At 42.8% G+C, this 27,550-nt stretch overlaps 1 protein-coding gene across 1 annotated transcript in view; it reads left to right on the top strand.

Moving 5' to 3' along the window:
- The window catches only part of LOC112238111 (inactive phospholipase C-like protein 1), a 136,428-nt gene that overhangs the window by 94,433 nt on the left and 14,445 nt on the right, over positions 1–27,550 (top strand). Inside the window, exons 2-5 of the mRNA XM_042319015.1 lie at positions 5,255–5,329; positions 5,518–5,805; positions 6,094–6,381; positions 20,975–22,654. Coding sequence (XP_042174949.1) covers positions 5,255–5,329; positions 5,518–5,805; positions 6,094–6,381; positions 20,975–22,654 — 2,331 coding nt within the window. The remainder of the gene's footprint in view (positions 1–5,254; positions 5,330–5,517; positions 5,806–6,093; positions 6,382–20,974; positions 22,655–27,550) is intronic.

Below are 27,550 nucleotides of genomic sequence, written 5' to 3'. Positions count from 1 at the left end.
GTCTTTCTCTCCATCTCTTGGTCTTTCTCCATCTCTTGGTCTTTCTCTCCATCTCTTGGTCTTTCTCCATCTCTTGGTCTTTCTCTTCATCTCTTGGTCTTTCTCTCCATCTCTTGGTCTTTCTCTTCATCTCTTGGTCTTTCTCTCCATCTCTTGGTCTTTCTCTTCATCTCTTGGTCTTTCTCTCCATCTTTAGGTCTTTCTCTCCATCTCTTGGTCTTTTCTTCATCTCTTGGTCTTTCTCTCCATCTCTTGGTCTTTCTTTCCATCTCTTGGTCTTTCTCTCCATCTCTTGGTATTTCTCTTCATCTCTTGGTATTTCTCTCCATCTCTTGGTCTTTCTCTTCATCTCTTGGTCTTTCTCTCCATCTCTTGGTCTTTCTCTCCATCTCTTGGTCTTTCTCTCCATCTCTTGGTATTTCTCTTCATCTCTTGGTATTTCTCTCCATCTCTTGGTCTTTCTCTCCATCTCTTGGTCTTTCTCTCCATCTCTTGGTCTTTCTCTCCATCTCTTGGTATTTCTCTTCATCTCTTGGTCTTTCTCTCCATCTCTTGGTATTTCTCTCCATCTCTTGGTCTTTCTCTCCATCTCTTGGTCTTTCTCTTCATCTCTTGGTATTTCTCTCCATCTCTTGGTCTTTCTCTACATCTCTTGGTCTTTCTCTCCATCTCTTGTTCTTTCTCTTCATCTCACTCATAGATGTCTACATTTAGAGCCACTTGGCCATGTGTGGTCTTGTCCTCCTCTGTGTCTATTCCTCCCAGGTGTTTGTCACACCTCTGATCCGGTGGGCTGTATGAAGAGACTGATGATGATGAGTATTCTCTGTTGTGCATGACTGAACACAATATAGTATTGTCTCATGCCCACATATCCTCTCTCTATCCTGTCCCCTACTCTCTCTTTCATCACACTCACTCGTTCCCCCTCGCTCCTCTCATTCAATTTCCTTCACTCCCTCTCTCAAAAGTAATTTTCCTCACCTCTGCTCTCTCTCATATCCTTTCCTAGAATCCACTCGGTCCTACTTTTACACCTATATCCCTTGCTTTCTTCCACTTCCTCCTTATTTCCAATGCTCTCCTCTGTCACGCCCTGACCATAGATTGCTTTGTATGTTTCTATTTTTAGTTTGGTCAGGGTGTGATGTGGGTGGGTATTCTATGTTTTGTTCTATGTTTGTATTTCTATGTGTTTGGCCTGGTATGGTTCCCAATCAGAGGCAGCTGTCAATCGTTGTCTCTGATTGAGAACCATACTTAGGCAGCCTGGTTTTGCCCTTGAGTTGTGGGTAGTTGTTTTCTGTTTCGTATCTGTGCCAGACAGAACTGTTTCGGTTTCGTTCGTTCACATTGTTGGTTCTTGTATTTTTCAGTGTTCTATTCAACTATTATGAACACGTCCCACGCTGCACCTTGGTCCTCACCTTCTCCCACCGAGGACGATCCTTACATCCTCTCTTGTCCTCTATCTTGCCCCGGTTTCCCCCCTTTCTCTTTTTGTCCCTCTCTTTCTTTTCTTCTCCATTCCCACTATATATTCTTTCCTATTATGTTCCCACCATCTTTCCATCTGTGCCTAGCTTCATTCTGGCAGAAAGTCAATCATGTAGAGAAAAAGGAGAGAATAAAGAAAATACAAAAAAAGATCTAAAACAAAACAGAGAGAGAGAGAGAGAGCTTAGGGATGGGGGGATTAAAACGAACTGATAGATGTCATGTTAGGCCAAACCGCAGTGCATTAACAATGTTGTCATGGTTTCCTGGAGGACATCATGTGTCACAATGAAAGCGCTGGATGGGAGGGTCGACCTGTCTTCCCATGCCCTGTAGGGGAACATATTCCACATACCATGATTCAAGGCCCATCGCTCCCATTATCGATGAGACCTGGACAGTCTGACAACCCCCCGTTCTGCCCTGTCCACCTAAATCCCTGCTGACCTGGATCATACTAAGCCTGTGTCTGTCCACACATTGTCCAAGCCTCCATCTTAAACAACAATTTTGTCTAACTGAATTCGAAACAACAGATACTAGATCAAAATGTCTCTTCTCCAGGATAAAAACTAGAAGCTAGGGGTCACAGTCAGGTCAGATGGGTGGTGAGAGAATAGTTGATGTGGGAGCCTGACTGATGGTCCAGAGGTTTCTGTCCAGGTTGGAGCTACCACCTAGCCCTATCGCTGCCTGTCTGTCAGGGGAGGAGCTACCACCTAGCCCTATCGCTGCCTGTCTGTCAGGGGAGGAGCTACCACCTAGCCCTGTCGCTGCCTGTCTGTCAGGGAGGAGCTACCACCTAGCCCTATCGCTGCCTGTCTGTCAGGGGAGGAGCTACCACCTAGCCCTATCGCTGCCTGTCTGTCAGGGGAGGAGCTACCACCTAGCCCTGTCGCTGCCTGTCTATCAGGGGAGGAGCTACCACCTAGCCCTGTCACTGCCTGTCTGTCAGGGGAGGAGCTACCACCTAGCCCTGTCGCTGCCTGTCTATCAGGGGAGGAGCTACCACCTAGCCCTATCGCTGCCTGTCTGTCAGGGAGGAGCTACCACCTATCCCTGTCGCTGCCTGTCTATCAGGGGAGGAGCTACTACCTAGCCCTGTCGCTGCCTGTCTATCAGGGGAGGAGCTACCACCTAGCCCTGTCGCTGCCTGTCTGTCAGGGAGGAGCTACCACCTAGCCCTGTTGCTGCCTGTCTGTCAGGGGAGGAGCTAGTACCTAGCCCTGTCGCTGCCTGTCTGTCAGGGGAGGAGCTACCACCTAGCCCTGTCGATGCCTGTCTGTCAGGGGAGGAGCTACCACCTAGCCCTGTCGCTGCCTGTCTGTCAGGGGAGGAGCTACAGTAGGTCTCTCTGCTAGCAGAGGAAGGATCTGGAAGTCAGGTTGCTCTACTGTGTATTATTGATCAGGATGTCAAGTTACACCAGCTCTATATTTAATCATTCGCTCACACATACACACTCACACGCACGCACACATACACACACATACACACACGTACACACTCACACACACTGCTCTGTGTGGTTTAGTGTGTGTGGGTAGTCAAGTTGTACTCTGAGTCCAACTGCATCCCAAGAGGTAGTGGGAAACACTCCCATTTCCAAATCCCTTCCATCTCTAAAGTAGACAAATCCCTTCCATCATGATGATGATGTGCTAGGCTAGTAGTAGGACAGCCAGGATGTAATATCTACACTAGTAGTAGGACAGCCAGGATGTAATATCTAGGCTAGTAGTAGGACAGCCAGGATGTAATATCTAGGCTAGTAGTAGGACAGCCAGGATGTAATATCTGATGGTGATGTGCTAGGCTAGTAGTAGGACAGCCAGGATGTAATATCTGATGGTGATGTGCTAGGCTAGTTGTAGGACAGCCAGGATGTAATATCTAGGCTAGTAGTAGGACAGCCAGGATGTAATATCTGATGGTGATGTGCTAGGCTAGTAGTAGGACAGCCAGGATGTAATATCTGATGGTGATGTGCTAGGCTAGTAGTAGGACAGCCAGGATGTAATATCTAGGCTAGTAGTAGGACAGCCAGGATGTAATATCTGATGGTGATGTGCTAGGCTAGTAGTAGGACAGCCAGGATGTAATATTTGATGGTGATGTGCTAGGCTAGTAGTAGGACAGCCAGGATGTAATATCTAGGCTAGTAGTAGGACATCCAGGACGTAATATCTGATGGTGATGTGCTAGGCTAGTAGTAGAACAGCCAGGATGTAATATCTAGGCTAGTAGTAGGACAGCCAGGATGTAATATCTGATGGTGATGTGCTAGGCTAGTAGTAGGACAGCCAGGATGTAATATCTGATGGTGATGTGCTAGGCTAGTAGTAGGACAGCCAGGATGTAATATCTAGGCTAGTAGTAGGACATCCAGGACGTAATATCTGATGGTGATGTGCTAGGCTAGTAGTAGGACAGCCAGGATGTAATATCTAGGCTAGTAGTAGGACAGCCAGTACGTAATATCTGATGGTGATGTGCTAGGCTAGTAGTAGGACAGCCAGGATGTGTTGCTATGGGTTTGAGGTATTAGGACAGAAATAGGCTGAAGGCTCCCCCTCCCAAATAGTAAACCAGGATCAGGTTGAATCAATGGTGGAAATGTCATTACAGTAACAAAAGGCTGCACTTAGAGTCTGTCAGTCAGTGCTGTCTGTACAACCCCATAATTACATGACAGCAGGATGAAAGTGCTCTGTCTGGCTCTGATGGTGCCGGTACCACACACATTTTTTTCTGGTTTGAATTCCTTATCATCAGTAATATTGCACAAAGGCTGGAATTCATATCGAAACACATTGTCACGTTTACACATTGTCTTCATTTACAAGCCACTGCCTGTGCACACTTGTTATTCTGAAAACTGGATTTGTATTAACCTGTGTGGGAAGTCTTCCTGGTAGTAATGTCATGTGTTTTACCTCACCCCCTTTTTGACCACGGAGAAAAAGCTACTGCTTATAAACTGAGATGTGGATTTGAAAGAATAGAACTTAGAAGTCTTATTATACCTATGTGGTTTTCGAAACCCTTGAAGAGCATATTGTGTTATAATGGCCAGCTGAGAGAGAGAGGGACAGCAGGAGGGACAGCAGGAGGGACAGCGAGAGGGACAGAGAGAAAGAGAGAGAGAGACAGAGAGAGAGACAGAGACCTGTTGCGTTGGCACCAGCCCTGACATTTCAGCACCCAGTGACAATAGAGCTGTCTTCTTCCCACCTGTCAATCAATCAGCTGTCCCCTGGAGACTGAAAGACGCAGGACGCAGCGTGAACAGATGTGTGAGTGTGAACACAGAAGATCTATTTTTGTGGGCCCCGTCAGCCCTAAGACCAGACTCTGTACACTGTGTGAATCAGTGCTACATTACCAAACGGGAAATTAAATGGCACAATTGATTTCCAGCCTTCCAAGCCTGTGAAGATGAGTTCAGATTAGCAGACCTTTTATTTCAGGTGTCTGGCTTTAGGAGAGACAGACAGTGCAGCCGGGGTTCCAAAAACATAATAATTCACGGGGATATTACTGATGGCTTTCATAGCTATCTCATTATTACTTATGAACATTCTACATTATTCTCTGTTGGGCCCCATGTCCACATACGTCTCTACTCCTATTGTAATTATGTCCGTTGATGGGATATGCCTGTAATGTCTTGTCTTGACACTTCTAAACATAGCCTGTAGGATGAGTAGACTTGTCTGCCTGTCTCACTCTCTGCTCTTCTCTGTGTTTTACCCAGGATCCTTCAATGCACAAGTTGTCCGGCGGGCGCAAGAAGACAGTGTCCTTCAGTAGCATACCCTCAGAGAAGAAGGTTCGTTTTTAGTTTCTCAAAAAAAAACGACCTGGATTTAGAATTTTAGTCTGTAAATGAAATTGAAATGGGTAACACTTTATTTGACCGACGGATGGATTTCAAAACGCATTCATAAGTCATACATGACCGATTCATAAGGAGGATAAGGATTCAATTGAAATGTATTCTCCTTCCCTCTCCTCCAGGTGAGCAGCGCGGCCGACTGCCTGGCCTTCATGCAAGGGGGCTGTGAGCTGAAGAAGGTGCGTCCCAACTCCCGGATCTACAGTCGTTTCTACACCCTGGACCAGGACCTCAGCTGCCTGCGCTGGGAGCCCTCTAAGAAGGATGGGGAGCGTGCCCGCCTGGACATGGCCACTATCAGGGAGGTTAGGACGGGGAAGAGCACTGAGACATTCCTCCATAACGGACCTGCTGCAGAACACCTGGCTGAGGAGGCAGCCTTCTCTATTATCCACGGGGATGAATACCAGGTAGGAAGAGGGGCAGACACTAACCTGGTCCCAGATTAGTTTGTGCTGCCTTGACATCTCCTTTGGGAATTGTGGTGCCAAGTAGTTGGCAAGAGAGCAGAAACAAACTGGCAGTCAGGCAAAGGCAGATAGCACTGAGGTTTTTTAAATCATCATAGACAGCCTTTGTGTTTTTAATTATATTACTTTATTCATCTCTTTTATCTCATTTTTCCAAATGTTTTTAATTTGATTGTTCTACTTGAGAAAACTTTTAGATTTCATGTGATGTGTATTTGTATGTCCCAGTCTCTGGACCTGGTGGCTCTTTCAGCTGACGTGGCCAACATCTGGGTGACAGGGCTCCGTTACCTGGTGTCCCACCCCTCTGCCATCGGGCATGGCGGTGGGGCAGGCGGGGGAGGAGGTCTGGGAGAAGGGAGCATCATAGGGGAGGGTAGCCTCGGCAGTAAGATGAGGAGTGAATGGCTGGCCACAGAGTTTGCCGAGGTGGATGAAGACGGGTATGGGATCGTCGCAGAGGATACGGCCGTGGCAACCATCTGTAAGCTGTGTCCTGGCATCAAGGAGGCTAAGGTGAGTGTCTGTGTGTGTATGTGTACATGCTTGTACAGTATGTATGTGTGTGTCCATGTGAGTGTACAGTTACACCAGAGAGAGAGCAATGGTCTAGCTTGAAATAGAAAACACAATTGTCTTCATAGCTGCCTAACCATCTGTAAGGTCTGTAATGGCATCAAGGAAGCTGAGGTAAGAGGACGGGTAGTAACATTAGGGGAAGTAGAAAGGTCTAGAGATGATCAGAGTTGAGGTCAATTCCATCTCCAATTCAGTTAATTATCACACTTTGTTTTCTGTTAAATTACCCCCAACCCTAATAATGAGGATAGCAACAGTTAGTATAACAGCTGTAATTACAAAAAGGATTGTCTTCATAGCTATATCTAAAGTTTAAATGAACAGGCTGTAGGTGGATATCTAAAGTTTAAATGAACAGGCTGTAGGTGGATATCTAAAGTTTAAATGAACAGGCTGTAGGTGGATATCTAAAGTTTAAATGAACAGGCTGTAGGTGGATATCTAAAGTTTAAATGAACAGGCTGTAGGTGGATATCTAAAGTTTAAATGAACAGGCTGTAGGTGGATATCTAAAGTTTAAATGAACAGGCTGTAGGTGGATACTAAAGTTTAAATGAACAGGCTGTAGGTGGATACTAAAGTTTAAATGAACAGGCTGTAGGTGGATATCTAAAGTTTAAATTTAAGTTTAAATGAACCGGCTGTAGGTGGATATCTAATGTTTAAATGAACAGGCTGTAGGTGGATATCTAAAGTTGAAATGAACAGGCTGTAGGTGGATATCTAATGATTAAATGAACAGGCTGTAGGTGGATATCTAATGTTTAAATGAACAGGCTGTAGGTGGATATCTAATGTTTAAATGAACAGGCTGTAGGTGGATATCTAAAGTTGAAATGAACAGGCTGTAGGTGGATACTAAAGTTTAAATGAACCGGCTGTAGGTGGATATCTAATGTTTAAATGAACAGGCTGTAGGTGGATATCTAAAGTTGAAATGAACAGGCTGTAGGTGGATATCTAATCTTTAAATGAACAGGCTGTAGGTGGATATCTAAAGTTGAAATGAACAGGCTGTAGGTGGATATCTAATGTTTAAATGAACAGGCTGTAGGTGGATATCTAAAGTTGAAATGAACAGGCTGTAGGTGGATATCTAAAGTTTAAATGAACCGGCTGTAGGTGGATATCTAAAGTTTAAATGAACATGCTGTAGGTGGATATCTAATGTTTAAATGAACATGCTGTAGGTGGATATCTAATGTTTAAATGAACATGCTGTAGGTGGATATCTAAAGTTGAAATGAACAGGCTGTAGGTGGATATCTAAAGTTTAAATGAACCGGCTGTAGGTGGATATCTAATGTTTAAATGAACAGGCTGTAGGTGGATATCTAAAGTTGAAATGAACAGGCTGTAGGTGGATATCTAATGTTTAAATGAACAGGCTGTAGGTGGATATCTAATGTTTAAATGAACAGGCTGTAGGTGGATATCTAAAGTTGAAATGAACAGGCTGTAGGTGGATATCTAATGTTTAAATGAACAGGCTGTAGGTGGATATCTAATGTTTAAATGAACAGGCTGTAGGTGGATATCTAATGTTTAAATGAACAGGCTGTAGGTGTATATGTAGTGTATAAATGAACAGGCTGTAGGTGGATATCTAATGTTTAAATGAACAGGCTGTAGGTGGATATCTAATGTTTAAATGAACATGCTGTAGGTGGATATCTAATGTTTAAATGAACAGGCTGTAGGTGGATATCTAATGTTTAAATGAACATGCTGTAGGTGGATATCTAATGTTTAAATGAACAGGCTGTAGGTGGATATCTAATGTTTAAATGAACAGGCTGTAGGTGGATATCTAAAGTTGAAATGAACAGGCTGTAGGTGGATATCTAGTGTATAAATGGAACAGGCTGTAGGTGGATATCTAGTGTATAAATGAACATGCTGTAGGTGGATATCTAGTGTATAAATGAACATGCTGTAGGTGGATATCTAATGTATAAATGGAACATGCTTTAGGTGGATATCTAGTGTATAAATGGAACAGGCTGTAGGTGGATATCTAGTGTATAAATGAACATGCTGTAGGTGGATATCTAGTGTATAAATGGAACAGGCTGTAGGTGGATATCTAGTGTATAAATGAACATGCTGTAGGTGGATATCTAGTGTATAAATGGAACAGGCTGTAGGTGGATATCTAGTGTATAAATGGAACATGCTGTAGGTGGATAACTAATGTATAAATGTTTCAGGCTGTAGGTGGATATCTAATGTATAAATGGAACAGGCTGTAGGTGGATATCTAATGTATAAATGGAACAGGCTGTAGGTGGATATCTAATGTATAAATGGAACAGGCTGTAGGTGGATATCTAGTGTATAAATGGAACAGGCTGTAGGTGGATATCTAGTGTATAAATGGAACATGCTGTCGGTGGATATCTAGTATATAAATGGAACATGCTGTAGGTGGATATCTAGTGTATAAATGAACATGCTGTAGGTGGATATCTAAAGTTGAAATGAACAGGCTGTAGGTGGATATCTAAAGTTTAAATGAACCGGCTGTAGGTGGATATCTAAAGTTTAAATGAACATGCTGTAGGTGGATATCTAATGTTTAAATGAGCATGCTGTAGGTGGATATCTAATGTTTAAATGAACATGCTGTAGGTGGATATCTAAAGTTGAAATGAACAGGCTGTAGGTGGATATCTAATGTATAAATGGAACAGGCTGTAGGTGGATATCTAATGTATAAATGGAACAGGCTGTAGGTGGATATCTAAAGTTGAAATGAACAGGCTGTAGGTGGATATCTAATGTTTAAATGAACAGGCTGTAGGTGGATATCTAATGTTTAAATGAACAGGCTGTAGGTGGATATCTAAAGTTGAAATGAACAGGCTGTAGGTGGATATCTAATGTTTAAATGAACAGGCTGTAGGTGGATATCTAATGTTTAAATGAACATGCTGTAGGTGGATATCTAAAGTTGAAATGAACAGGCTGTAGGTGGATATCTAAAGTTGAAATGAACAGGCTGTAGGTGGATATCTAATGTTTAAATGAACAGGCTGTAGGTGGATATCTAAAGTTGAAATGAACAGGCTGTAGGTGGATATCTAATGTTTAAATGAACAGGCTGTAGGTGGATATGTAGTGTATAAATGAACAGGCTGTAGGTGGATATCTAATGTTTAAATGAACAGGCTGTAGGTGGATATCTAATGTTTAAATGAACATGCTGTAGGTGGATATCTAATGTTTAAATGAACATGCTGTAGGTGGATATCTAATGTTTAAATGAACAGGCTGTAGGTGGATATCTAATGTTTAAATGAACAGGCTGTAGGTGGATATCTAAAGTTGAAATGAACAGGCTGTAGGTGGATATCTAGTGTATAAATGAACATGCTGTAGGTGGATATCTAGTGTATAAATGAACATGCTGTAGGTGGATATCTAGTGTATAAATGGAACAGGCTGTAGGTGGATAACTAATGTATAAATGTTTCAGGCTGTAGGTGGATATCTAATGTATAAATGAACATGCTGTAGGTGGATATCTAAAGTTGAAATGAACAGGCTGTAGGTGGATATCTAATGTTTAAATGAACAGGCTGTAGGTGGATATCTAAAGTTGAAATGAACAGGCTGTAGGTGGATATCTAGTGTATAAATGGAACAGGCTGTAGGTGGATATCTAGTGTATAAATGAACATGCTGTAGGTGGAGATCTAATGTATAAATGGAACAGGCTGTAGGTTGATATCTAGTGTATAAATGAACATGCTGTAGGTGGATATCTAGTGTATAAATGAACTTGCTGTAGGTGGATATCTAATGTATAAATGGAACATGCTTTAGGTGGATATCTAGTGTATAAATGGACATGCTGTAGGTGGATATCTAGTGTATAAATGGAACAGGCTGTAGGTGGATATCTAGTGTATAAATGAACATGCTGTAGGTGGATATCTAGTGTAGAAATGAACATGCTGTAGGTGGATATCTAATGTATAAATGTTTCAGGCTGTAGGTGGATATCTAGTGTATAAATGAACATGCTGTAGGTGGATATCTAGTGTATAAATGGAACAGGCTGTAGGTGGATAACTAATGTATAAATGTTTCAGGCTGTAGGTGGATATCTAATGTATAAATGAACATGCTGTAGGTGGATATCTAAAGTTGAAATGAACAGGCTGTAGGTGGATATCTAAAGTTGAAATGAACAGGCTGTAGGTGGATATCTAGTGTATAAATGGAACATGCTGTAGGTGGATATCTAGTGTATAAATGAACATGCTGTAGGTTGATATCTAGTATATAAATGGAACAGGCTGTAGGTGGATATCTAGTGTATAAATGGAACAGGCTGTAGGTGGATATCTAATGTATAAATGGAACAGGCTGTAGGTGGATATCTAGTGTATAAATGAACATGCTGTAGGTGGATATCTAATGTTTAAATGAACAGGCTGTAGGTGGATATCTAATGTTTAAATGAACATGCTGTAGGTGGATATCTAATGTTTAAATGAACAGGCTGTAGGTGGATATCTAATGTTTAAATGAACAGGCTGTAGGTGGATATCTAGTGTATAAATGGAACAGGCTGTAGGTGGATATCTAGTGTAGAAATGAACATGCTGTAGGTGGATATCTAGTGTAGAAATGAACATGCTGTAGGTGGATATCTAATGTATAAATGGAACAGGCTGTAGGTGGATATCTAGTGTATAAATGAACATGCTGTAGGTGGATATCTAATGTTTAAATGAACAGGCTGTAGGTGGATATCTAATGTTTAAATGAACATGCTGTAGGTGGATATCTAATGTTTAAATGAACAGGCTGTAGGTGGATATCTAATGTTTAAATGAACAGGCTGTAGGTGGATATCTAGTGTATAAATGGAACAGGCTGTAGGTGGATATCTAGTGTATAAATGAACATGCTGTAGGTGGATATCTAGTGTAGAAATGAACATGCTGTAGGTGGATATCTAATGTATAAATGGAACAGGCTGTAGGTTGATATCTAGTGTATAAATGGAACAGGCTGTAGGTGGATATCTAGTGTATAAATGAACATGCTGTAGGTGGATATCTAGTGTAGAAATGAACATGCTGTAGGTGGATATCTAATGTATAAATGGAACAGGCTGTAGGTTGATATCTAGTGTATAAATGAACATGCTGTAGGTGGATATCTAGTGTATAAATGAACTTGCTGTAGGTGGATATCTAATGTATAAATGGAACATGCTTTAGGTGGATATCTAGTGTATAAATGGACATGCTGTAGGTGGATATCTAGTGTATAAATGGAACAGGCTGTAGGTGGATATCTAGTGTATAAATGAACATGCTGTAGGTGGATATCTAGTGTAGAAATGAACATGCTGTAGGTGGATATCTAATGTATAAATGTTTCAGGCTGTAGGTGGATATCTAGTGTATAAATGGAACATGCTGTAGGTGGATAACTAATGTATAAATGTTTCAGGCTGTAGGTGGATATCTAATGTATAAATGAACATGCTGTAGGTGGATATCTAAAGTTGAAATGAACAGGCTGTAGGTGGATATCTAAAGTTTAAATGAACCGGCTGTAGGTGGATATCTAGTGTATAAATGGAACATGCTGTAGGTGGATATCTAGTGTATAAATGAACATGCTGTAGGTTGATATCTAATGTATAAATGGAACAGGCTGTAGGTGGATATCTAATGTATAAATGGAACATGCTGTAGGTGGATATCTAATGTATAAATGGAACATGCTGTAGGTGGATATCTAGTGTATAAATGAACATGCTGTAGGTGGATATCTAATGTTTAAATGAACAGGCTGTAGGTGGATATCTAATGTTTAAATGAACATGCTGTAGGTGGATATCTAATGTTTAAATGAACAGGCTGTAGGTGGATATCTAATGTTTAAATGAACAGGCTGTAGGTGGATATCTAGTGTATAAATGAACAGGCTGTAGGTGGATATCTAATGTATAAATGAACATGCTGTAGGTGGATATCTAGTGTAGAAATGAACATGCTGTAGGTGGATATCTAATGTATAAATGGAACAGGCTGTAGGTGGATATCTAGTGTATAAATGGAACAGGCTGTAGGTGGATATCTAGTGTATAAATGAACATGCTGTAGGTGGATATCTAGTGTATAAATGGAACAGGCTGTAGGTGGATATCTAGTGTATAAATGGAACATGCTGTAGGTGGATAACTAATGTATAAATGTTTCAGGCTGTAGGTGGATATCTAATGTATAAATGGAACAGGCTGTAGGTGGATATCTAAAGTTGAAATGAACAGGCTGTAGGTGGATATCTAAAGTTTAAATGAACCGGCTGTAGGTGGATATCTAGTGTATAAATGGAACATGCTGTAGGTGGATATCTAGTGTATAAATGAACATGCTGTAGGTTGATATCTAGTATATAAATGGAACAGGCTGTAGGTGGATATCTAGTGTATAAATGGAACAGGCTGTAGGTGGATATCTAATGTATAAATGGAACAGGCTGTAGGTGGATATCTAGTGTATAAATGAACATGCTGTAGGTGGATATCTAATGTTTAAATGAACAGGCTGTAGGTGGATATCTAATGTTTAAATGAACATGCTGTAGGTGGATATCTAATGTTTAAATGAACAGGCTGTAGGTGGATATCTAATGTTTAAATGAACAGGCTGTAGGTGGATATCTAGTGTATAAATGGAACAGGCTGTAGGTGGATATCTAGTGTATAAATGAACATGCTGTAGGTGGATATCTAGTGTAGAAATGAACATGCTGTAGGTGGATATCTAATGTATAAATGGAACAGGCTGTAGGTTGATATCTAGTGTATAAATGGAACAGGCTGTAGGTGGATATCTAGTGTATAAATGAACATGCTGTAGGTGGATATCTAGTGTAGAAATGAACATGCTGTAGGTGGATATCTAATGTATAAATGTTTCAGGCTGTAGGTGGATATCTAGTGTATAAATGGAACATGCTGTAGGTGGATAACTAATGTATAAATGTTTCAGGCTGTAGGTGGATATCTAATGTATAAATGAACATGCTGTAGGTGGATATCTAAAGTTGAAATGAACAGGCTGTAGGTGGATATCTAAAGTTTAAATGAACCGGCTGTAGGTGGATATCTAGTGTATAAATGGAACATGCTGTAGGTGGATATCTAGTGTATAAATGAACATGCTGTAGGTTGATATCTAGTATATAAATGGAACAGGCTGTAGGTGGATATCTAGTGTATAAATGGAACAGGCTGTAGGTGGATATCTAATGTATAAATGGAACAGGCTGTAGGTGGATATCTAGTGTATAAATGAACATGCTGTAGGTGGATATCTAGTGTATAAATGGAACAGGCTGTAGGTGGATATCTAGTGTATAAATGGAACAGGCTGTAGGTGGATATCTAATGTATAAATGGAACAGGCTGTAGGTGGATATCTAGTGTATAAATGGAACAGGCTGTAGGTGGATATCTAGTGTATAAATGGAACATGCTGTCGGTGGATATCTAGTGTATAAATGAACATGCTGTAGGTGGATATCTAACCTTTGCAAGTGTTACATACTGTACTTAGTACTATGGAGGGTGGATAGATTGAGTCTTTTGCAGTGTAGTAACACCTGTGGTTTCTACTTCCTACCCATCACACCTCTCAGTAGGAGTCCACACAAAACCCTGAGTAGAACACAATGCCTCAATGTACCTCAGAGAGAAACACTGAGGAGTCATACCCCTTGACTTATTCCACATTTTTGTTGTGGTACAGCCTGAATTAAAATATTTTCTCACCCATCTACACACAACACTCCATAACGACTAAGTGAAAACCTGTTTTAGGACATTTTTGCTAATTCATTGTAAATTAAATACAGAAATATGTAATTTACATAAGTATTAACACCCCTGAGTCAATATTTTGTAGAGGCACTTTTGGCAGTGATTACAGCTGAGAGTCTTTCTGAGTACTGTAAGTCTCTAAGAGCTCTCCACACCTGGATTGTACAACATTTGCCCAATATTATTTTAAAAATTCTTAAATTCTGTCAAATTGGTTGTTGATAATTGCTAGACAACCATTTTCAGGTTTTGTCATAGATTTTCAAGTAGATTTAAGTAAAAACTCAGGAACATTCACTGTCTTGTTGGTAAGCAACTCCAGTGGAGATTTGGCCATGTTTTTTGGGTTATTGTCCTGCTGAAAGGTGAATTCATCTCCCAGTTGTCACGCCCTGGTCTTAGTATTTTGTGTTTATATATTTATTTGGTCAGGCCAGGGTGTGACATGGGGTTGTGTTGTGTTGTGGTATTGGGGGTTTTAGTAGGTATTGGGATTGTGGCTGAGTAGGGGTGTCTAGCATAGTCTATGGCTGCCTGAGGTTCTCAATCAGAGTCAGGTGATTCTCGTTGTCTCTGATTGGGAATCATATTTAGGTAGCCTGGGTTTCACTGTGTGTTTGTGGGTGATTGTTCCTGTCTTTGTGTTTGCACCAGATAGGGCTGTTTCGGTTTTCATTATTTCATTTCGTTAGTTTTGTAGTTTCTGTATGTATAGGTTTTCCTTCATTAAAATATATCATGAATCATCATCACGCTGCATTTTGGTCCGATCCTTGTTCTACCTCTTCGTCAGAGGAGGAGATAGAAGAGAGCCGTTACACCAGTGTCTGGTGGAAAGCAGACTGAACTAGGTTTTCCTCTAGGATTTTGCCTGTGCTTAGCTCCATTCCATTTATTTTCTATCCTGAAAAACTCCCCTGTACTTAACAACTACAAGCATACCCATAACATGATGCAGCCACCACTATGCATAAACATGTCGTGTCTTTGGCTATGCCGGTGATATTAAGTGATATGACATGCTATTCTATAAAATCATTTATCCGCAATTAATATCACTTGATTGAGCTAATCTGTAAATGTAATTATCTAGAGAGTCGGGCACCACAAAATAATATTTATAGAGCTGTTATCTTCTGAATAAACTCTTAAAGACCTAGTAATATTTTACATCAATAGCAGTCAATATCAATCGTCATCTTAATTCAGTCTCATCTGAAAGTTGTAAATTCTTTTATTTGCACGAACCCTGGCTAACAAGTTGAATCAGCAATACAAAATTGGGTTTAATTATTTATTTACTAAATACCTAACTAATCACACAGACGTACACATACACACAATTAATCATAACTTGATTACAAATTACGTCATAAAGTAAAACGTCCCTAGCGGGCAGAACAGATATGACAGCTTGTTACACAAAAGAAAAGGGGCTGGGTTTGAGTGAAAGAGCGGGAAGACTGAGGAACAAAAGGAAGAAGCTGTGCTATCGTAAATACAGTATCTTATGCATTCTAAATTCAGAAAAGGAAAATGCAATAAATATTTACTCTGAGCTGCTCTTCAGTAGGCTGGTGGTAGATGGAAGGCCGTGTTGCCAAACCGAGTCCTTTGTCCTTTGAAGAATGTCTCTGGTGGTCAATTGGATACGCTGTAGTAACGCCGTTGTGTGGTAGACGGGATACTCTGCCTGTTCCTTCCTAACCTGCGTTTGCAGCTGCGGTTGCTAACTCAACGGCTAGGAGATATCACTTCTGTAGTGAATAAGAGTTCAAAGTTCATACCATTCGCAACCAAAGCTCACGCTGATGTTGGCTCCGTTCTATTATCTGAACCATTCTGACATAGGACCGTCGTCCTACATCCCCAGAACAGGAAGTTCTATTGTCGTCAAGGCTTTATATAGGAAGGGAGAAAAGGGGTGTGTTTCATAGTTTACAACCTCTGTCTCTTCACGTGGGCGGGCCACTGAGTGCTCAGCCCTATCTTATGAAAACCCACATCTCACATTTTAGAAGCTAAAATCACATTTCATCCCATCACAAATAATTTCATATTCAAACATTTAAATTGAACAACAACCATGTGAATCTGATAACTCTGATGTGTAGACTTTCCACTGTAGAGTTTATGTCATCTTATCATTGATGAGAATGTCTCAGATGACAACCGAACTGACATCATATTCATTAAATACCACCACATGTGTTCCATTGGTCGGATTACCAGAATATAGTTCATTTCCCCCCATCTTCTGACGTTCCCAGATGTTCTCTATGTTAACCAAGGGTTTTGCAAATGTAACCTCAGTAGGGTAGAGAGAGGCAAAAGGGGGGAAGAGGTATTTATGACTGTCATAAACCTACCCCCCAGGCCAACGTCATGACAAACATATGAAGAGTGGTACTCAGTAATGTGTTGCATTGGATTTGCCCCAAACATAACACTTTGTATTCAGGACAAAACATTTGTTGCAGTATGACTTGTTGCAAACAGGATGCATGTTATATTTTTATTCTGTACAGGCTTCCTTATTTTCACTCTATCAATTATGTTCGTATTGTGGAGTAACTACAATGTTGTTGATCCATCCTCAGTTTTCTCATATCACAGCCACTAAACTCTGTAACTGTTTTACATTTTTTTTCGATTGCTAAACGACAGTGGACACAACTGGAGTCACTTGTGCAAAACTCTAACTACAGTCTGCACAGCAGCAGTTCATGTGGACCAAACTCTAGTTCGTTTTTCATTGCTTGAACACAGTTTTCAAAACTCTACACACTTATCCCATGACTTTAAGCACAACCTGCACAACACTGGATTTACAGCACTTTGTTCAAATGCTAACACACTGCTGTCAAAACTGTGAACCACACATTCAAAATGGAATAGATTTCAGCCTTGTGCCTTTCAAACACTGCTGATTGCAATTTCAGCTGAAAGGCTAAGCAGGTGTCTTGTTTTAGACTTGTTAGTGAACACACACACATATTACAGTATATATAGGTAGAGCTCAGAAAGACTCATTTTGGAAATGGAACAAGGAAGATGGGTTCGTGGAGGGAGAAGGGTGGCAGGGAGAGGGCGGATGCGTGGAGGAAGACAAAGAAGACAAAGAGCTGTTATTTCAGATGAAATAAGGGCTACACTTATAGACCATGTCGTGAACCATGGTCTCTCATTGAGAGAGGCAGGGTTGAGGGTGCAACCCAATCTGCAAAGATCCACAGTGGCATCTGTAATGCGAATTTTCCATCATGCAAACAGGTGAGAGTTACATCCTTACAGTAAATGAAAACATTACAGGAATCTATTTTGTATTGCAATTATAGAATATTTACACAGATATATATTACAGTAAGTTTGACTGTAAAATATATTTTTACAACAGGACCCAAAGGCTGCCCCCAACAGGGGGAATAGGAAAAATATCTTCAGATGCGCAGGAAAATGCTATTGTTGACATGGTTGTTGTCAATAATGCAATAAAACTGCGGGAGATTCAAGATAGAGTGCTGGCTGATAATGATATATTTGAAAATGTTAATTCTGTCAGCACAACAACTATTGCTCGAGTCGTAAAGAAACACCAAGTTACAATGAAACAGTTATACACTGTACCGTTCGAGAGAAACAGTGAACGGGTAAAAGAGCAAAGATACCAATATGTCCAGGTAAGACGTCTAAGGTTACGTACACAGCTATACAAAATATTTACAGTAAAAAAAACACTAGCATTTCTACAGTAAAACTGTGCACTTACTGTTTTTCAGAGAGTAATGGAGGTGGAAGCACTGGAAAGACCACATTCATTTGTATTTATCGATGAAGCTGGATTTAACCTTGCCAAAACACGGCGCAGAGGAAGGAATGTTATAGGTCAAAGGGCCACTGTGGAGGTTCCAGGCCAAAGGGGGGAAATATCACCATGTGTGCTGCAATGGCCAATGATGGTTTGCTTCTCAACACACCACTCATTGGCCCATACAACACAGAAAGGCTTATAGCTTTCCTAGAACAGCTCTATGCTCAGCTAGTGCCAGCAGAACAGGGGGAGCCAGTAAGAAACCCCCAAGTTTTTGTCATAGTTTGCGATAACGTTGCTTTTCACCACTCTGCAGCTGTCACAGATTGGTTTGCAGCACATCACAGATTTATGGTTTTGTACCTGCCTGCATATTCACCCTTCCTCAACCCAATAGAGGAGTTTTCTCTGCCTGGAGGTGGAAAGTGTTTGGTCACCACCCACATGACCAAATGTCTCTTTAGGAAGCCATGCGTGCCGGATGTGAGGACACGAGTCCAGAGGACTGCCAGGGATGGATAAGGCACTCCAGAAGGTTCTTCCCCAGGTGCATGGCAAGAGAAAACATTAGATGTGATGTTGAAGAAAACCTGTGGCCTGATGCTAGAGAGAGGCAGGATTAGCCCCTCAATTATTTGTTCGAATTACAGTATGTACTTTTAGTTTCTACCTTTTTTTCTCATTACTGTAATTCCGTAAATTACTACAGACTATTGAAGCAAACTGCTAATTTTCATTTACCTTAAAGAATTGTTATGTTCTAAAAATTTTAATAAATCATGTGAAAGAATGTCACTCTTTTCTTTGAAGAAAATATTACTTTGTATGAAGTCACTGAAATTGTTCAAACTGTAAAGATGAAAAGTTTGTATTTTCTGTATTGGTGTTTGATGCTAGTGTTTTTACTCTCAGTGTGTTCTGAGTGACAGTGTGTGTTATCTCAGTGAGGGTTGTGCATAGTGTTTGGCTGCACTGAGCGTGTTTTGAGCCATGTGTTAAGAGTTGTGTTGCTTGGAATGAGTTTTGCAGGTGATGTGAACTGTTTAGCTCAGGTGACTGTTGGTAGTGCAGACTGTAGTTAGAGTTTTGCACATGTGACTCCAGTTGTGCCCACTGTCGTTTAGCAATCGAAAAAAACGGTAAAGTCCCCATTGGCCTCATGAAATCCCTGAGTGGTTTTCTTCCTCTCCAGCAACTGAATTAGGAAGGACTCCTGTATCTTTGTAGTGACTGGGTGTATTGACACATCATCCAAAGTGTAACTAATAACTTCACCATGCTCAAAGGGATATTCAATGTGTGCTTTTTAAAAATTTTATTCATTGATTTTTTAACTCACCAATAGGTGCCCTTCTTTGTGAGGAATTGGGAAAACCTCCCTGGTCTTTGTGGTTGAATCTGTGTTTAAAATTCACTGCTTGAGAGAGGGACTTTACAAATAATTGTATGTGTGGGGTACAGAGATGAGGTAGTCATACAAAAATCATGTTAAACACTATTATTGCACACAGAATGAGTCCATGCAAGCTCATTTTTACTCATAAACTTATTTAGTATTGCCATAACAAAGTGGTTGAATAACTCAAGACATTTCATTTAATATTTGCTTAAATTTGAAAAATTTCAAAAAACACTCTTCCACATTTGACATTATGTGGTATTGTGTGTAGGCCAGTGACAAAACAATCTTAATTTAATCCATTTTAAGTTCAGGCTGTAACAAAATGTACTTTCTGAATGTACTGTATAGACAATAAATCTCAAGGACTGCTATCGACCCAACATTAAAGTAAGCTGATACATGCCACTGGTCATTTTTGTAAGGATGGGTGAATATATTTTGGGATATTCTCCGGACAAACAGTACGAAAGCAGGAGAGGAGGCGGAGATGGAGTCAGATAGCAGCTGGAAATACACAGACCTAAATAAAGCCAGGCAGAGGTATGTGTGTGAGTGCACATGGCTCCATAGCTAATCTGTTTGAATCAACGCTCAGGCCCTGGTTGTGAAGCATGCTGTGAAGCCAGTACAGCTGCCTGTGTGTGTGTGTGTGTGTGTGTGTGTGTGTGTGTGTGTGTGTGTGTGTGTGTGTGTGTGTGTGTGTGTGTGTGTGTGTGTGTGTGTGTGTGTGTGTGTGTGTGTGTGTGTGTGTGTGTGTGTGTGTGTGTGTGTGTGTGTGTGTGTGTGTGTGTGTGTGTGTGTGTGTGTGTGTGTGTGTGTGTGTGTGTGTGTGTGTGTGTGTGTGTGTGTGTGTGTGTGTGTGTGTAGGTGTCTAGACTTTCCTGCAGTCAGTTTGGCATACATGGAAGGGTAGGCCAGGGGCACGAGGTAGAGTAGTATGCTAAGCCATATAACCAGGGTGACTTTCATATCTGTTCCAAGATGGAAATTACCTGATATTAAATTCAGTTAATGTTTTGAAAAATAATGAGCAATAAAATATTATAACAATTAATTCACCTCAAATTTGATCCCATGCATTGATTGGAACGGATGGAATTGACTTCCCGTCTTTTTCAGTCATTAGATATTATTGAATATTGTAGCTCAATAATTCATCCATTCTGTGGAGTATTAAAATCTGACTGCCCTTTCTAAACCTGCTCTTCTCATCTATCCCCTGCTCCCTTTGTATCTGTCCCTCCCTCCCTCCCTCCCTCCCTCCCTCCCTCCTCCCTCCCTCCCTCCCTCCCTCCCTCCCTCCCTCCCTCCCTCCCTCCCTCCCTCCCTCCCTCCCTCCCCCTCCCTCCCTCCCTCCCCCTCCCTCCCTCCCTCCCTCCCTCCCTCCCTCCCTCCCTCCCTCCCTCCCCCCTCCCCATCCCTCTTTCTCTCCACCTCCCTCTCCCTCTCCCCTACTTCTCTCCAGGTGCGTCTGAGGTTCAAGGAGATCCAGCGCAGCAAAGAGAAGCTGACGTCTCACGTAACACGCGAGGAGTTCCAGGAGGCCTTCTGCGAACTCTGCACGCGCCCAGATGTCTATTTCCTATTGGTCCAGCTCTCTAAGGATCGCGAGTGTCTGGACGCCCAGGACCTTCGTCTCTTTCTGGAGACGGAGCAGGGCCTGTCTCTGGCCACAGCTGAGGGTTGTTTGGAGCTGGTCCTACGCTTTGAGCCCTCCAGACCAGGCCGAGAGAGAGGCTTGCTGGGGCTTGATGGCTTCGCCCGTTACCTGCAGTCTCCAGAGTGCCAGCTGTTTGACGTGGAGCACCAGGGAGTGTGTCAGGATATGAGCCTGCCCCTGTCCCACTACTACATCAGTACTTCCTATCGGTCCTATCTCCTGGATGACCAGGTCCATGGGAGGGCTGATCTAGGGGGTTTGACCAGGGCTCTTCAGGCCGGGTGTCGTTGCCTGGAGCTGGGGGTGACAGACGGCCCAGAGGGGGAGCCTCTCCTGGGGGTAGACTATGGTCCTGATGCCCACCGCCACCACCACCATCACCATCACGCCCCGGTCACCATCCGCAGTGCTCTGGAGGTGGTGAATAAGTACGCCTTCCTGACCTCGCCCTATCCGCTTCTGCTCTACCTGTGCCAGCGCTGTTCCCCCTCCCAGCAGCGTACCTTGGCCCAGCACCTGAGGAAGGTGTTCTCTACACGTCTCTACACCCCTGAGGCCCTGCCGGTCAGCCCGGTGGGGCGAGCCACCACCCTGCCCTCCCCTGAGCAGCTGAAGGGCCGGGTGCTGCTGGTGGGGAAGAAGCTACCCCCAGAAGAGGAGGGATCCGAGGGAGAGGTATCAGAGGAGGATGAGGAGATAGGGGGAGGCGGACCCTTGGCTGGCCGGCGAATGACCATCCCCGGAGAGGAGGAACTGGGTGTGGTTTTAGTGGTACCCCCGCCCCCTCAGCCCAGGAGACTCCGCCTCCAACGCGAGCTCTCAGATCTGGTGAGCGTGGCAAGAACTGGAAGCCGTAGCTTCTACAACCACCGAGAAATAAGGAAACAAGGACAGCAGCACTCCCCACCCAGCACCCCCTCAACGCCGGGCACGCCCTCACTCCCTGATTCGGCCTATTGGACTCTGTGCTCCCTGGGGGAAGGAGAAGCGGGCCGGCTGGCCAGTGAGAGCCCAGAGGACCTAGTAGGCTTCACCAAGCGTACCCTGACCCGTGTCCGGCCCAGCTCCGTCCGCCTGGACTCCTCCAACCCCAACCCCCAGGGGTACTGGAAGGGCGGGGTCCAGCTGGTGGCTCTCAACCAGCAGACCCCCGGGGCCATGCTGGACCTCCACAGGGCACGCTTCATCCAGAACGGGGGCTGTGGCTTCGTGCTGCGCCCGGGGGTCATGAGAGATGAGGTGTCCTACTTCAGTGCCGTGACCCAGGGGTGTGTGCCCGGCGTGCCACCTCAGACCCTCAGGGTGAAGGTGATCAGCGCCCACAACCTGCCCAAGCCACAGGGCGCTGGGGCCAAAGGAGAGGTTATAGATCCCTACGTGGTTCTGGAGCTACATGGGGTACCAGCGGACTGCGCTGAGCAACGGACCCGGACCGCCGCACAGAACCAGGATGGCCCACTGTTTGATGAGACCTTTGAGTTTCAGGTAAGAGTTCAGTCATTTATTCTTATTTTATATTTCACCTTTATTTAACCAGGTAGGCCAGTTGAGAACAAGTTCTCATTTACAACTCTGACCTGGCCAAGATAAAGCAAAGCAGTGCGACAAAAACAACAACACAGAGTTTCACATGGGATTAACATGTGGAACCTACAGATACATGTGAAAGTACAGCACGGTTCATCAACATAACCTCAGACTAAGGGCACGGTCGCCCCACAAGCTGAGTGTTCATACACGTAAACATCTAATAGCATAACAGTAGGTAAAAACTCGCTGAAAGGACATCATTACAATCAGAAACTGAGAGTCATTCCAACCGGTTTTGCTTGCTAAGTCTAGACAGAATATGGTCTATGTTTGTCCCTGTACTGATAATAATGACGAAAACATCAGTTTCATAAGGATACTCAACAATAAGAACTATTTGTATAGAGTCTTTCCAGCTCCCAAGGACAGTTAACTACAGTATTAATTCCCATAGAGACAGACAGACAGAGCCATTGTGATTCCCCTGAGCCGTTGTGGAAGATTTAGTAATGACGACAGATGGCCAGGGCTTATAAAACATGATGTGAAACATGGGAACGGAGAGGGAACAGTTGGAGAGTTGCCTTGGTGCTGTTGACCAGTGGTGTGGCGTGCTAGGCTAGTTGGTAGTGCAGAGTATAGCAATACTTCTTTCTTCTATCCACTGTCTCATGTTAGGAGAATTACAGTCTCAAATGAACATACTGTACCAAAGACTGATAAGAAAACATTAACTACAATATATATTTTTTTACAAGTAAGAAAGAAACTAAAGCCAGTGGTTGAGCTCTGTTTTGCTCATTAGTCCTGTGGCCTGTAACCTAAGGCTTGGTGGGGGACTAGAGGGTATGTGGCGTGACTCCACACACACAAACACACACCCACACAGTTATGTCTTACTGTACTTGTGAGGACTTTTTGGGAACCAACAATTGATTCCCATTCAAAATTATATTTTCCCTAAACCTAACCACAACCCCTAACCCTTAACTCCTAACCCTCACCACTAACCCTTAATCCTAATTCTAACCTTAACCCAAACCCTATAAACCTAACCCCTAAGCCTAAAATAACCTTTTTACAAGTGAGGACAGGCAAAATGTCCTCTCTTCTCTGAATTTCAGTTGGTTTACACACACAGATTAATCTGACCATGTACGGGTAGATACAGTGCCTTCGGAAAGTATTCAGACCCCTTGACTTTTTCCACATTTTGTTACGTTAAAGCCTTGTTCTAAAATTGATTAAATTGTCCCCCCCCCCGTCATCAATCTACACACAACACCCCATAATGACAAACCAAAATCAGGTTTTTTGAAATGTTTGTAATTTATTAAAAACAAAAAACTGAAATATCACATTCACATAAGTATTCAGACCCTTTGCTCAGTACTTTGTTGAAGAACCTTTGGCAGCTATTACAGCATTAAGTCTTCTTGGGTATGACGCTACAAGCTTGGCACACCTGTATTTGGGGAGTTTCTCCCCTTCTTCTCTGCAGATCCTCTCAAGGTCCGTCAGGTTGGATGGGGAGTGTTGCTGCACGGCTCTTTTCAGGTCTCTCCAGAGATGTTGGATAGGGTTCAAGTCTGGGCTCTGGCTGGGCCACTCAATGACATTCAGAGACTTGTCCCGAAGCCACTGGTGTTGTCTTGGCTGTGTGCTTAGGGTTGTTGTCCTGTTGGAAGGTGAACTTTCACCCCAGTCTGAGGTCCTGAGCGCTTGGTTTTTGCTCTGACATGCACTGTCAACTGTGGGACCTTAGGTGTGTGTGTGTGCCTTCCCAAATCATGTCCAATCAATTGAATTTACCTCAAGTGGACTCCAATCAAGTTGAAGAAACATCTCAAGGATGATCAATGGAAACAGGATGCACCTGAGCTCAATTTCGAGTCTCATAGCAAAGGGGCTGAATATTTATTTTCTATTTTTAATACATTTGCAAAAAATTCTAAAAGCCTGTTTTCACTTTCTCATTATTGGGTATTGTGTGTAGATTGCTGAGGGAAACTAGGCAGAGACACATGGGGCCCTTTTTGGAAACACATAGCGTCCATTTTGGGATGAGGCTGAGATAGAGTCTCTGTTGCTGTTCAGACTGACCTCTTCATTCATGAAGCATGATGCCCCATTTCCCACCCCTTGTCCACACTCCACCACAGCAGACAGTCATGATAGGATGCAGGCTACGTGTGTGTGCTTGCATGTGTGTGTGCTTGCATGTGTGTGTGCTTGCATGTGTGTGTGCGTGCGTGTATGTATGTGTATGAATGCCTGTGTGCTTGTTTGTGTGTGTGTAGCAGTGATGGAGGGTTCTATCTACCTGAGTGGACTTAGTTATGAGTAAGAGTAGAGCCTAAAGTTCACATACACCCCCCTCTCTCTCTCTCTCTCTCTCTCTCTCTTTCTCTCTCTCTTTCTCTCTCTTTCTTTCTCTCTCTTTCTCTTTCTCTCACACACAATTCTCTCTCTCACACACACACAATTCTCTCTCTCACACACACACAATTCTCTCTATCTCTCTCTCTCTCTCTATCTTACACACACACACAATTCACCCTCGTTTTCTCTCACACACACACAATTCACCCTCTTTCTCTCTCTCTTTCTTTCTTTCTTTCTTTCTTTCTTTCTTTCTTTCTTTCTTTCTCTCTCTCTCACACACAGTTCACCCTCTGGGTCTCTCTCTATCACCCACTCAGAGCCTTCGGCTGCCTAAACTTCTGTCTGTGCTCACTTCGGCTGACATGTTCTCTAGTTCTTCATCCATTAACTGCAGCCCTATTAGATGGATAGTGCTCCATGCTAAAACATTAAAATCTAGACTAGCACAGACTCAGGGGTCTTTGAGTGCAAACCTTCACCCTGTCTATAATCTACAATCTCCCCCCGGTCTAGAATCCATTTCCTCTCTCCAACAGTTCTGTTTATAGGTAGTCAACATGTGGGCAGTACCATGTGGGGGATGGAGGGAGGAGCATGTTCACAACATACTGCACACAGTCTTCAACTCAAAGACTCAAGTACAGGAAATAACAGATGTATTAAAATGAAACCAATGTGAAAGAATTCAGTCATGCACACACATCTGGAAGAAGACCCACAGACTGGGGTTGAGCTGGCAAGTAAGCATTTGATTGTACTGGTACATTACGCTGTATCCTGTACTTGGATTTTATCTCAAAATGATATTCATGTCAAAGAATACACTCATACACACACATTCTAATACACGCACACTAATACAACCGTCCTCGGGAATTAATGCCTTTAGCTGGTTCAGATTGTTTGCTTCCTGTCACTAAGAGCCTGAAGACCTAATATGGTTATAACTCACAGCACAGGAAGGAACACGCACGCACGCACGCACACGCACACACACACACACACCATAGTGGGCTAGGTCTATGTATAAACACAGTGTGGTTTGAGATGGATAGTCTCCACCCTCTTCTCTACCCTCTGGCCTTTCTACCAAACACATTCATCATACTGGAAGCCTAGAAACCAATGGATGGCCACTGTGTGTGTTTCTACAGATATCTTCTCACTATCTTCATCTGCCCAGCTTGAGTTTGTGTGTGTGTGTGTGTGTGTGTGTGTGTGTGTGTGTGTGTGTGTGTGTGTGTGTGTGTGTGTGTGTGTGTGTGTGTGTGTGTGTGTGTGTGTGTGTGTGTGGGGGGGGCGTGCGTGGGTGCGTGCGTGGGTCCGTGCGTGGGTCCGTGCGTGGGTGGGTGCGTGCGTGGGTGTGTGCGTGCGTGGGTGCATGCGTCGGTCCGTGCGTCGGTCCGTGGGTGGGTGCGTGGGTGGGTGGGTGCGTGGGTCCGTGCGTGGGTGGGTGGGTGCGTGCGTGCGTTTTATTGGATGTTTATGTGTCGTTCATAATTAACTACTGTCTGTGTCTCCTTTCACAATGTACATATACACAACCTACACAGCCAAAAGTCCTCCGACTGTGTATTTCTGAGTGTTTATAGTCTTAGTTCATTTATTCCTTACCATGCGCATGGGGTTTTATTCCAATATATTTATTTTGTCTGATTAATACTGTTTGTACTGATGCCACCCAATGTGAATAAACAATTCTATATGTTTGTGTGTGTGTCAGTGTGGACATATACGAGCTCGAGCACGCTTGCATGTTTGTACAGTTGAAGTCGGAAGTTTACATACACTTAGGTTGGAGTCATTAAAACTTGTTTTTCAACCACTCCTCAAATTTCTTGTTAACAATGTAACGGTTGTCATCTGGAGATAGAGAGGACCAAAGCACAGCATGGTTAGTGTGTATCTTTTTTAATGGAAAACTGAACACTTTCAAAAACACAAAACAACAAAGTGATAACCGAAACAGTTCTATCTGGTGCAGACACACAAAGACTGAAAATAACCACCCACAAACCCCAACAGAAAACAGGCTACCTAAATATGGTTCCCAATCAGAGACAATGACTAACACCTGCCTCTGATTGAGAACCAAATCAGGCCAAACAAGAAACCCAACCTAGAAACACAAAACATAGAATACCCACCCAACTCACGTCCTGACCAACTAAAACAAAGAAATAACACAAGAACTAGGTTCAGAAAGTGACAAACAAACTATAGTTTTGGCAAGTCTGTTAAGACATCTACTTTGTGCATGACATAAGTCATTTTTCCAACAATTGTTTACAGACAAATTATTTCATTGTATCACAATTCCAGTGGGTCAGAAGTTTACATACACTAAGTTGACTATACCTTTAAACAGCTCGTACTTTGGTATGTTCACAGAAGATGAACGTACTTTGGTGCGAAAGGTGCAAATCAATCCCAGAACAACAGCAAAGGACCTTGTGAAGATGCTGG

The sequence above is a fragment of the Oncorhynchus tshawytscha genome, linkage group LG03 (genome assembly GCF_018296145.1).
Source record: "Oncorhynchus tshawytscha isolate Ot180627B linkage group LG03, Otsh_v2.0, whole genome shotgun sequence".
Lineage (NCBI taxonomy): Eukaryota > Metazoa > Chordata > Actinopteri > Salmoniformes > Salmonidae > Oncorhynchus > Oncorhynchus tshawytscha.
This window is presented reverse-complemented; position numbering and strand designations above follow the sequence as displayed.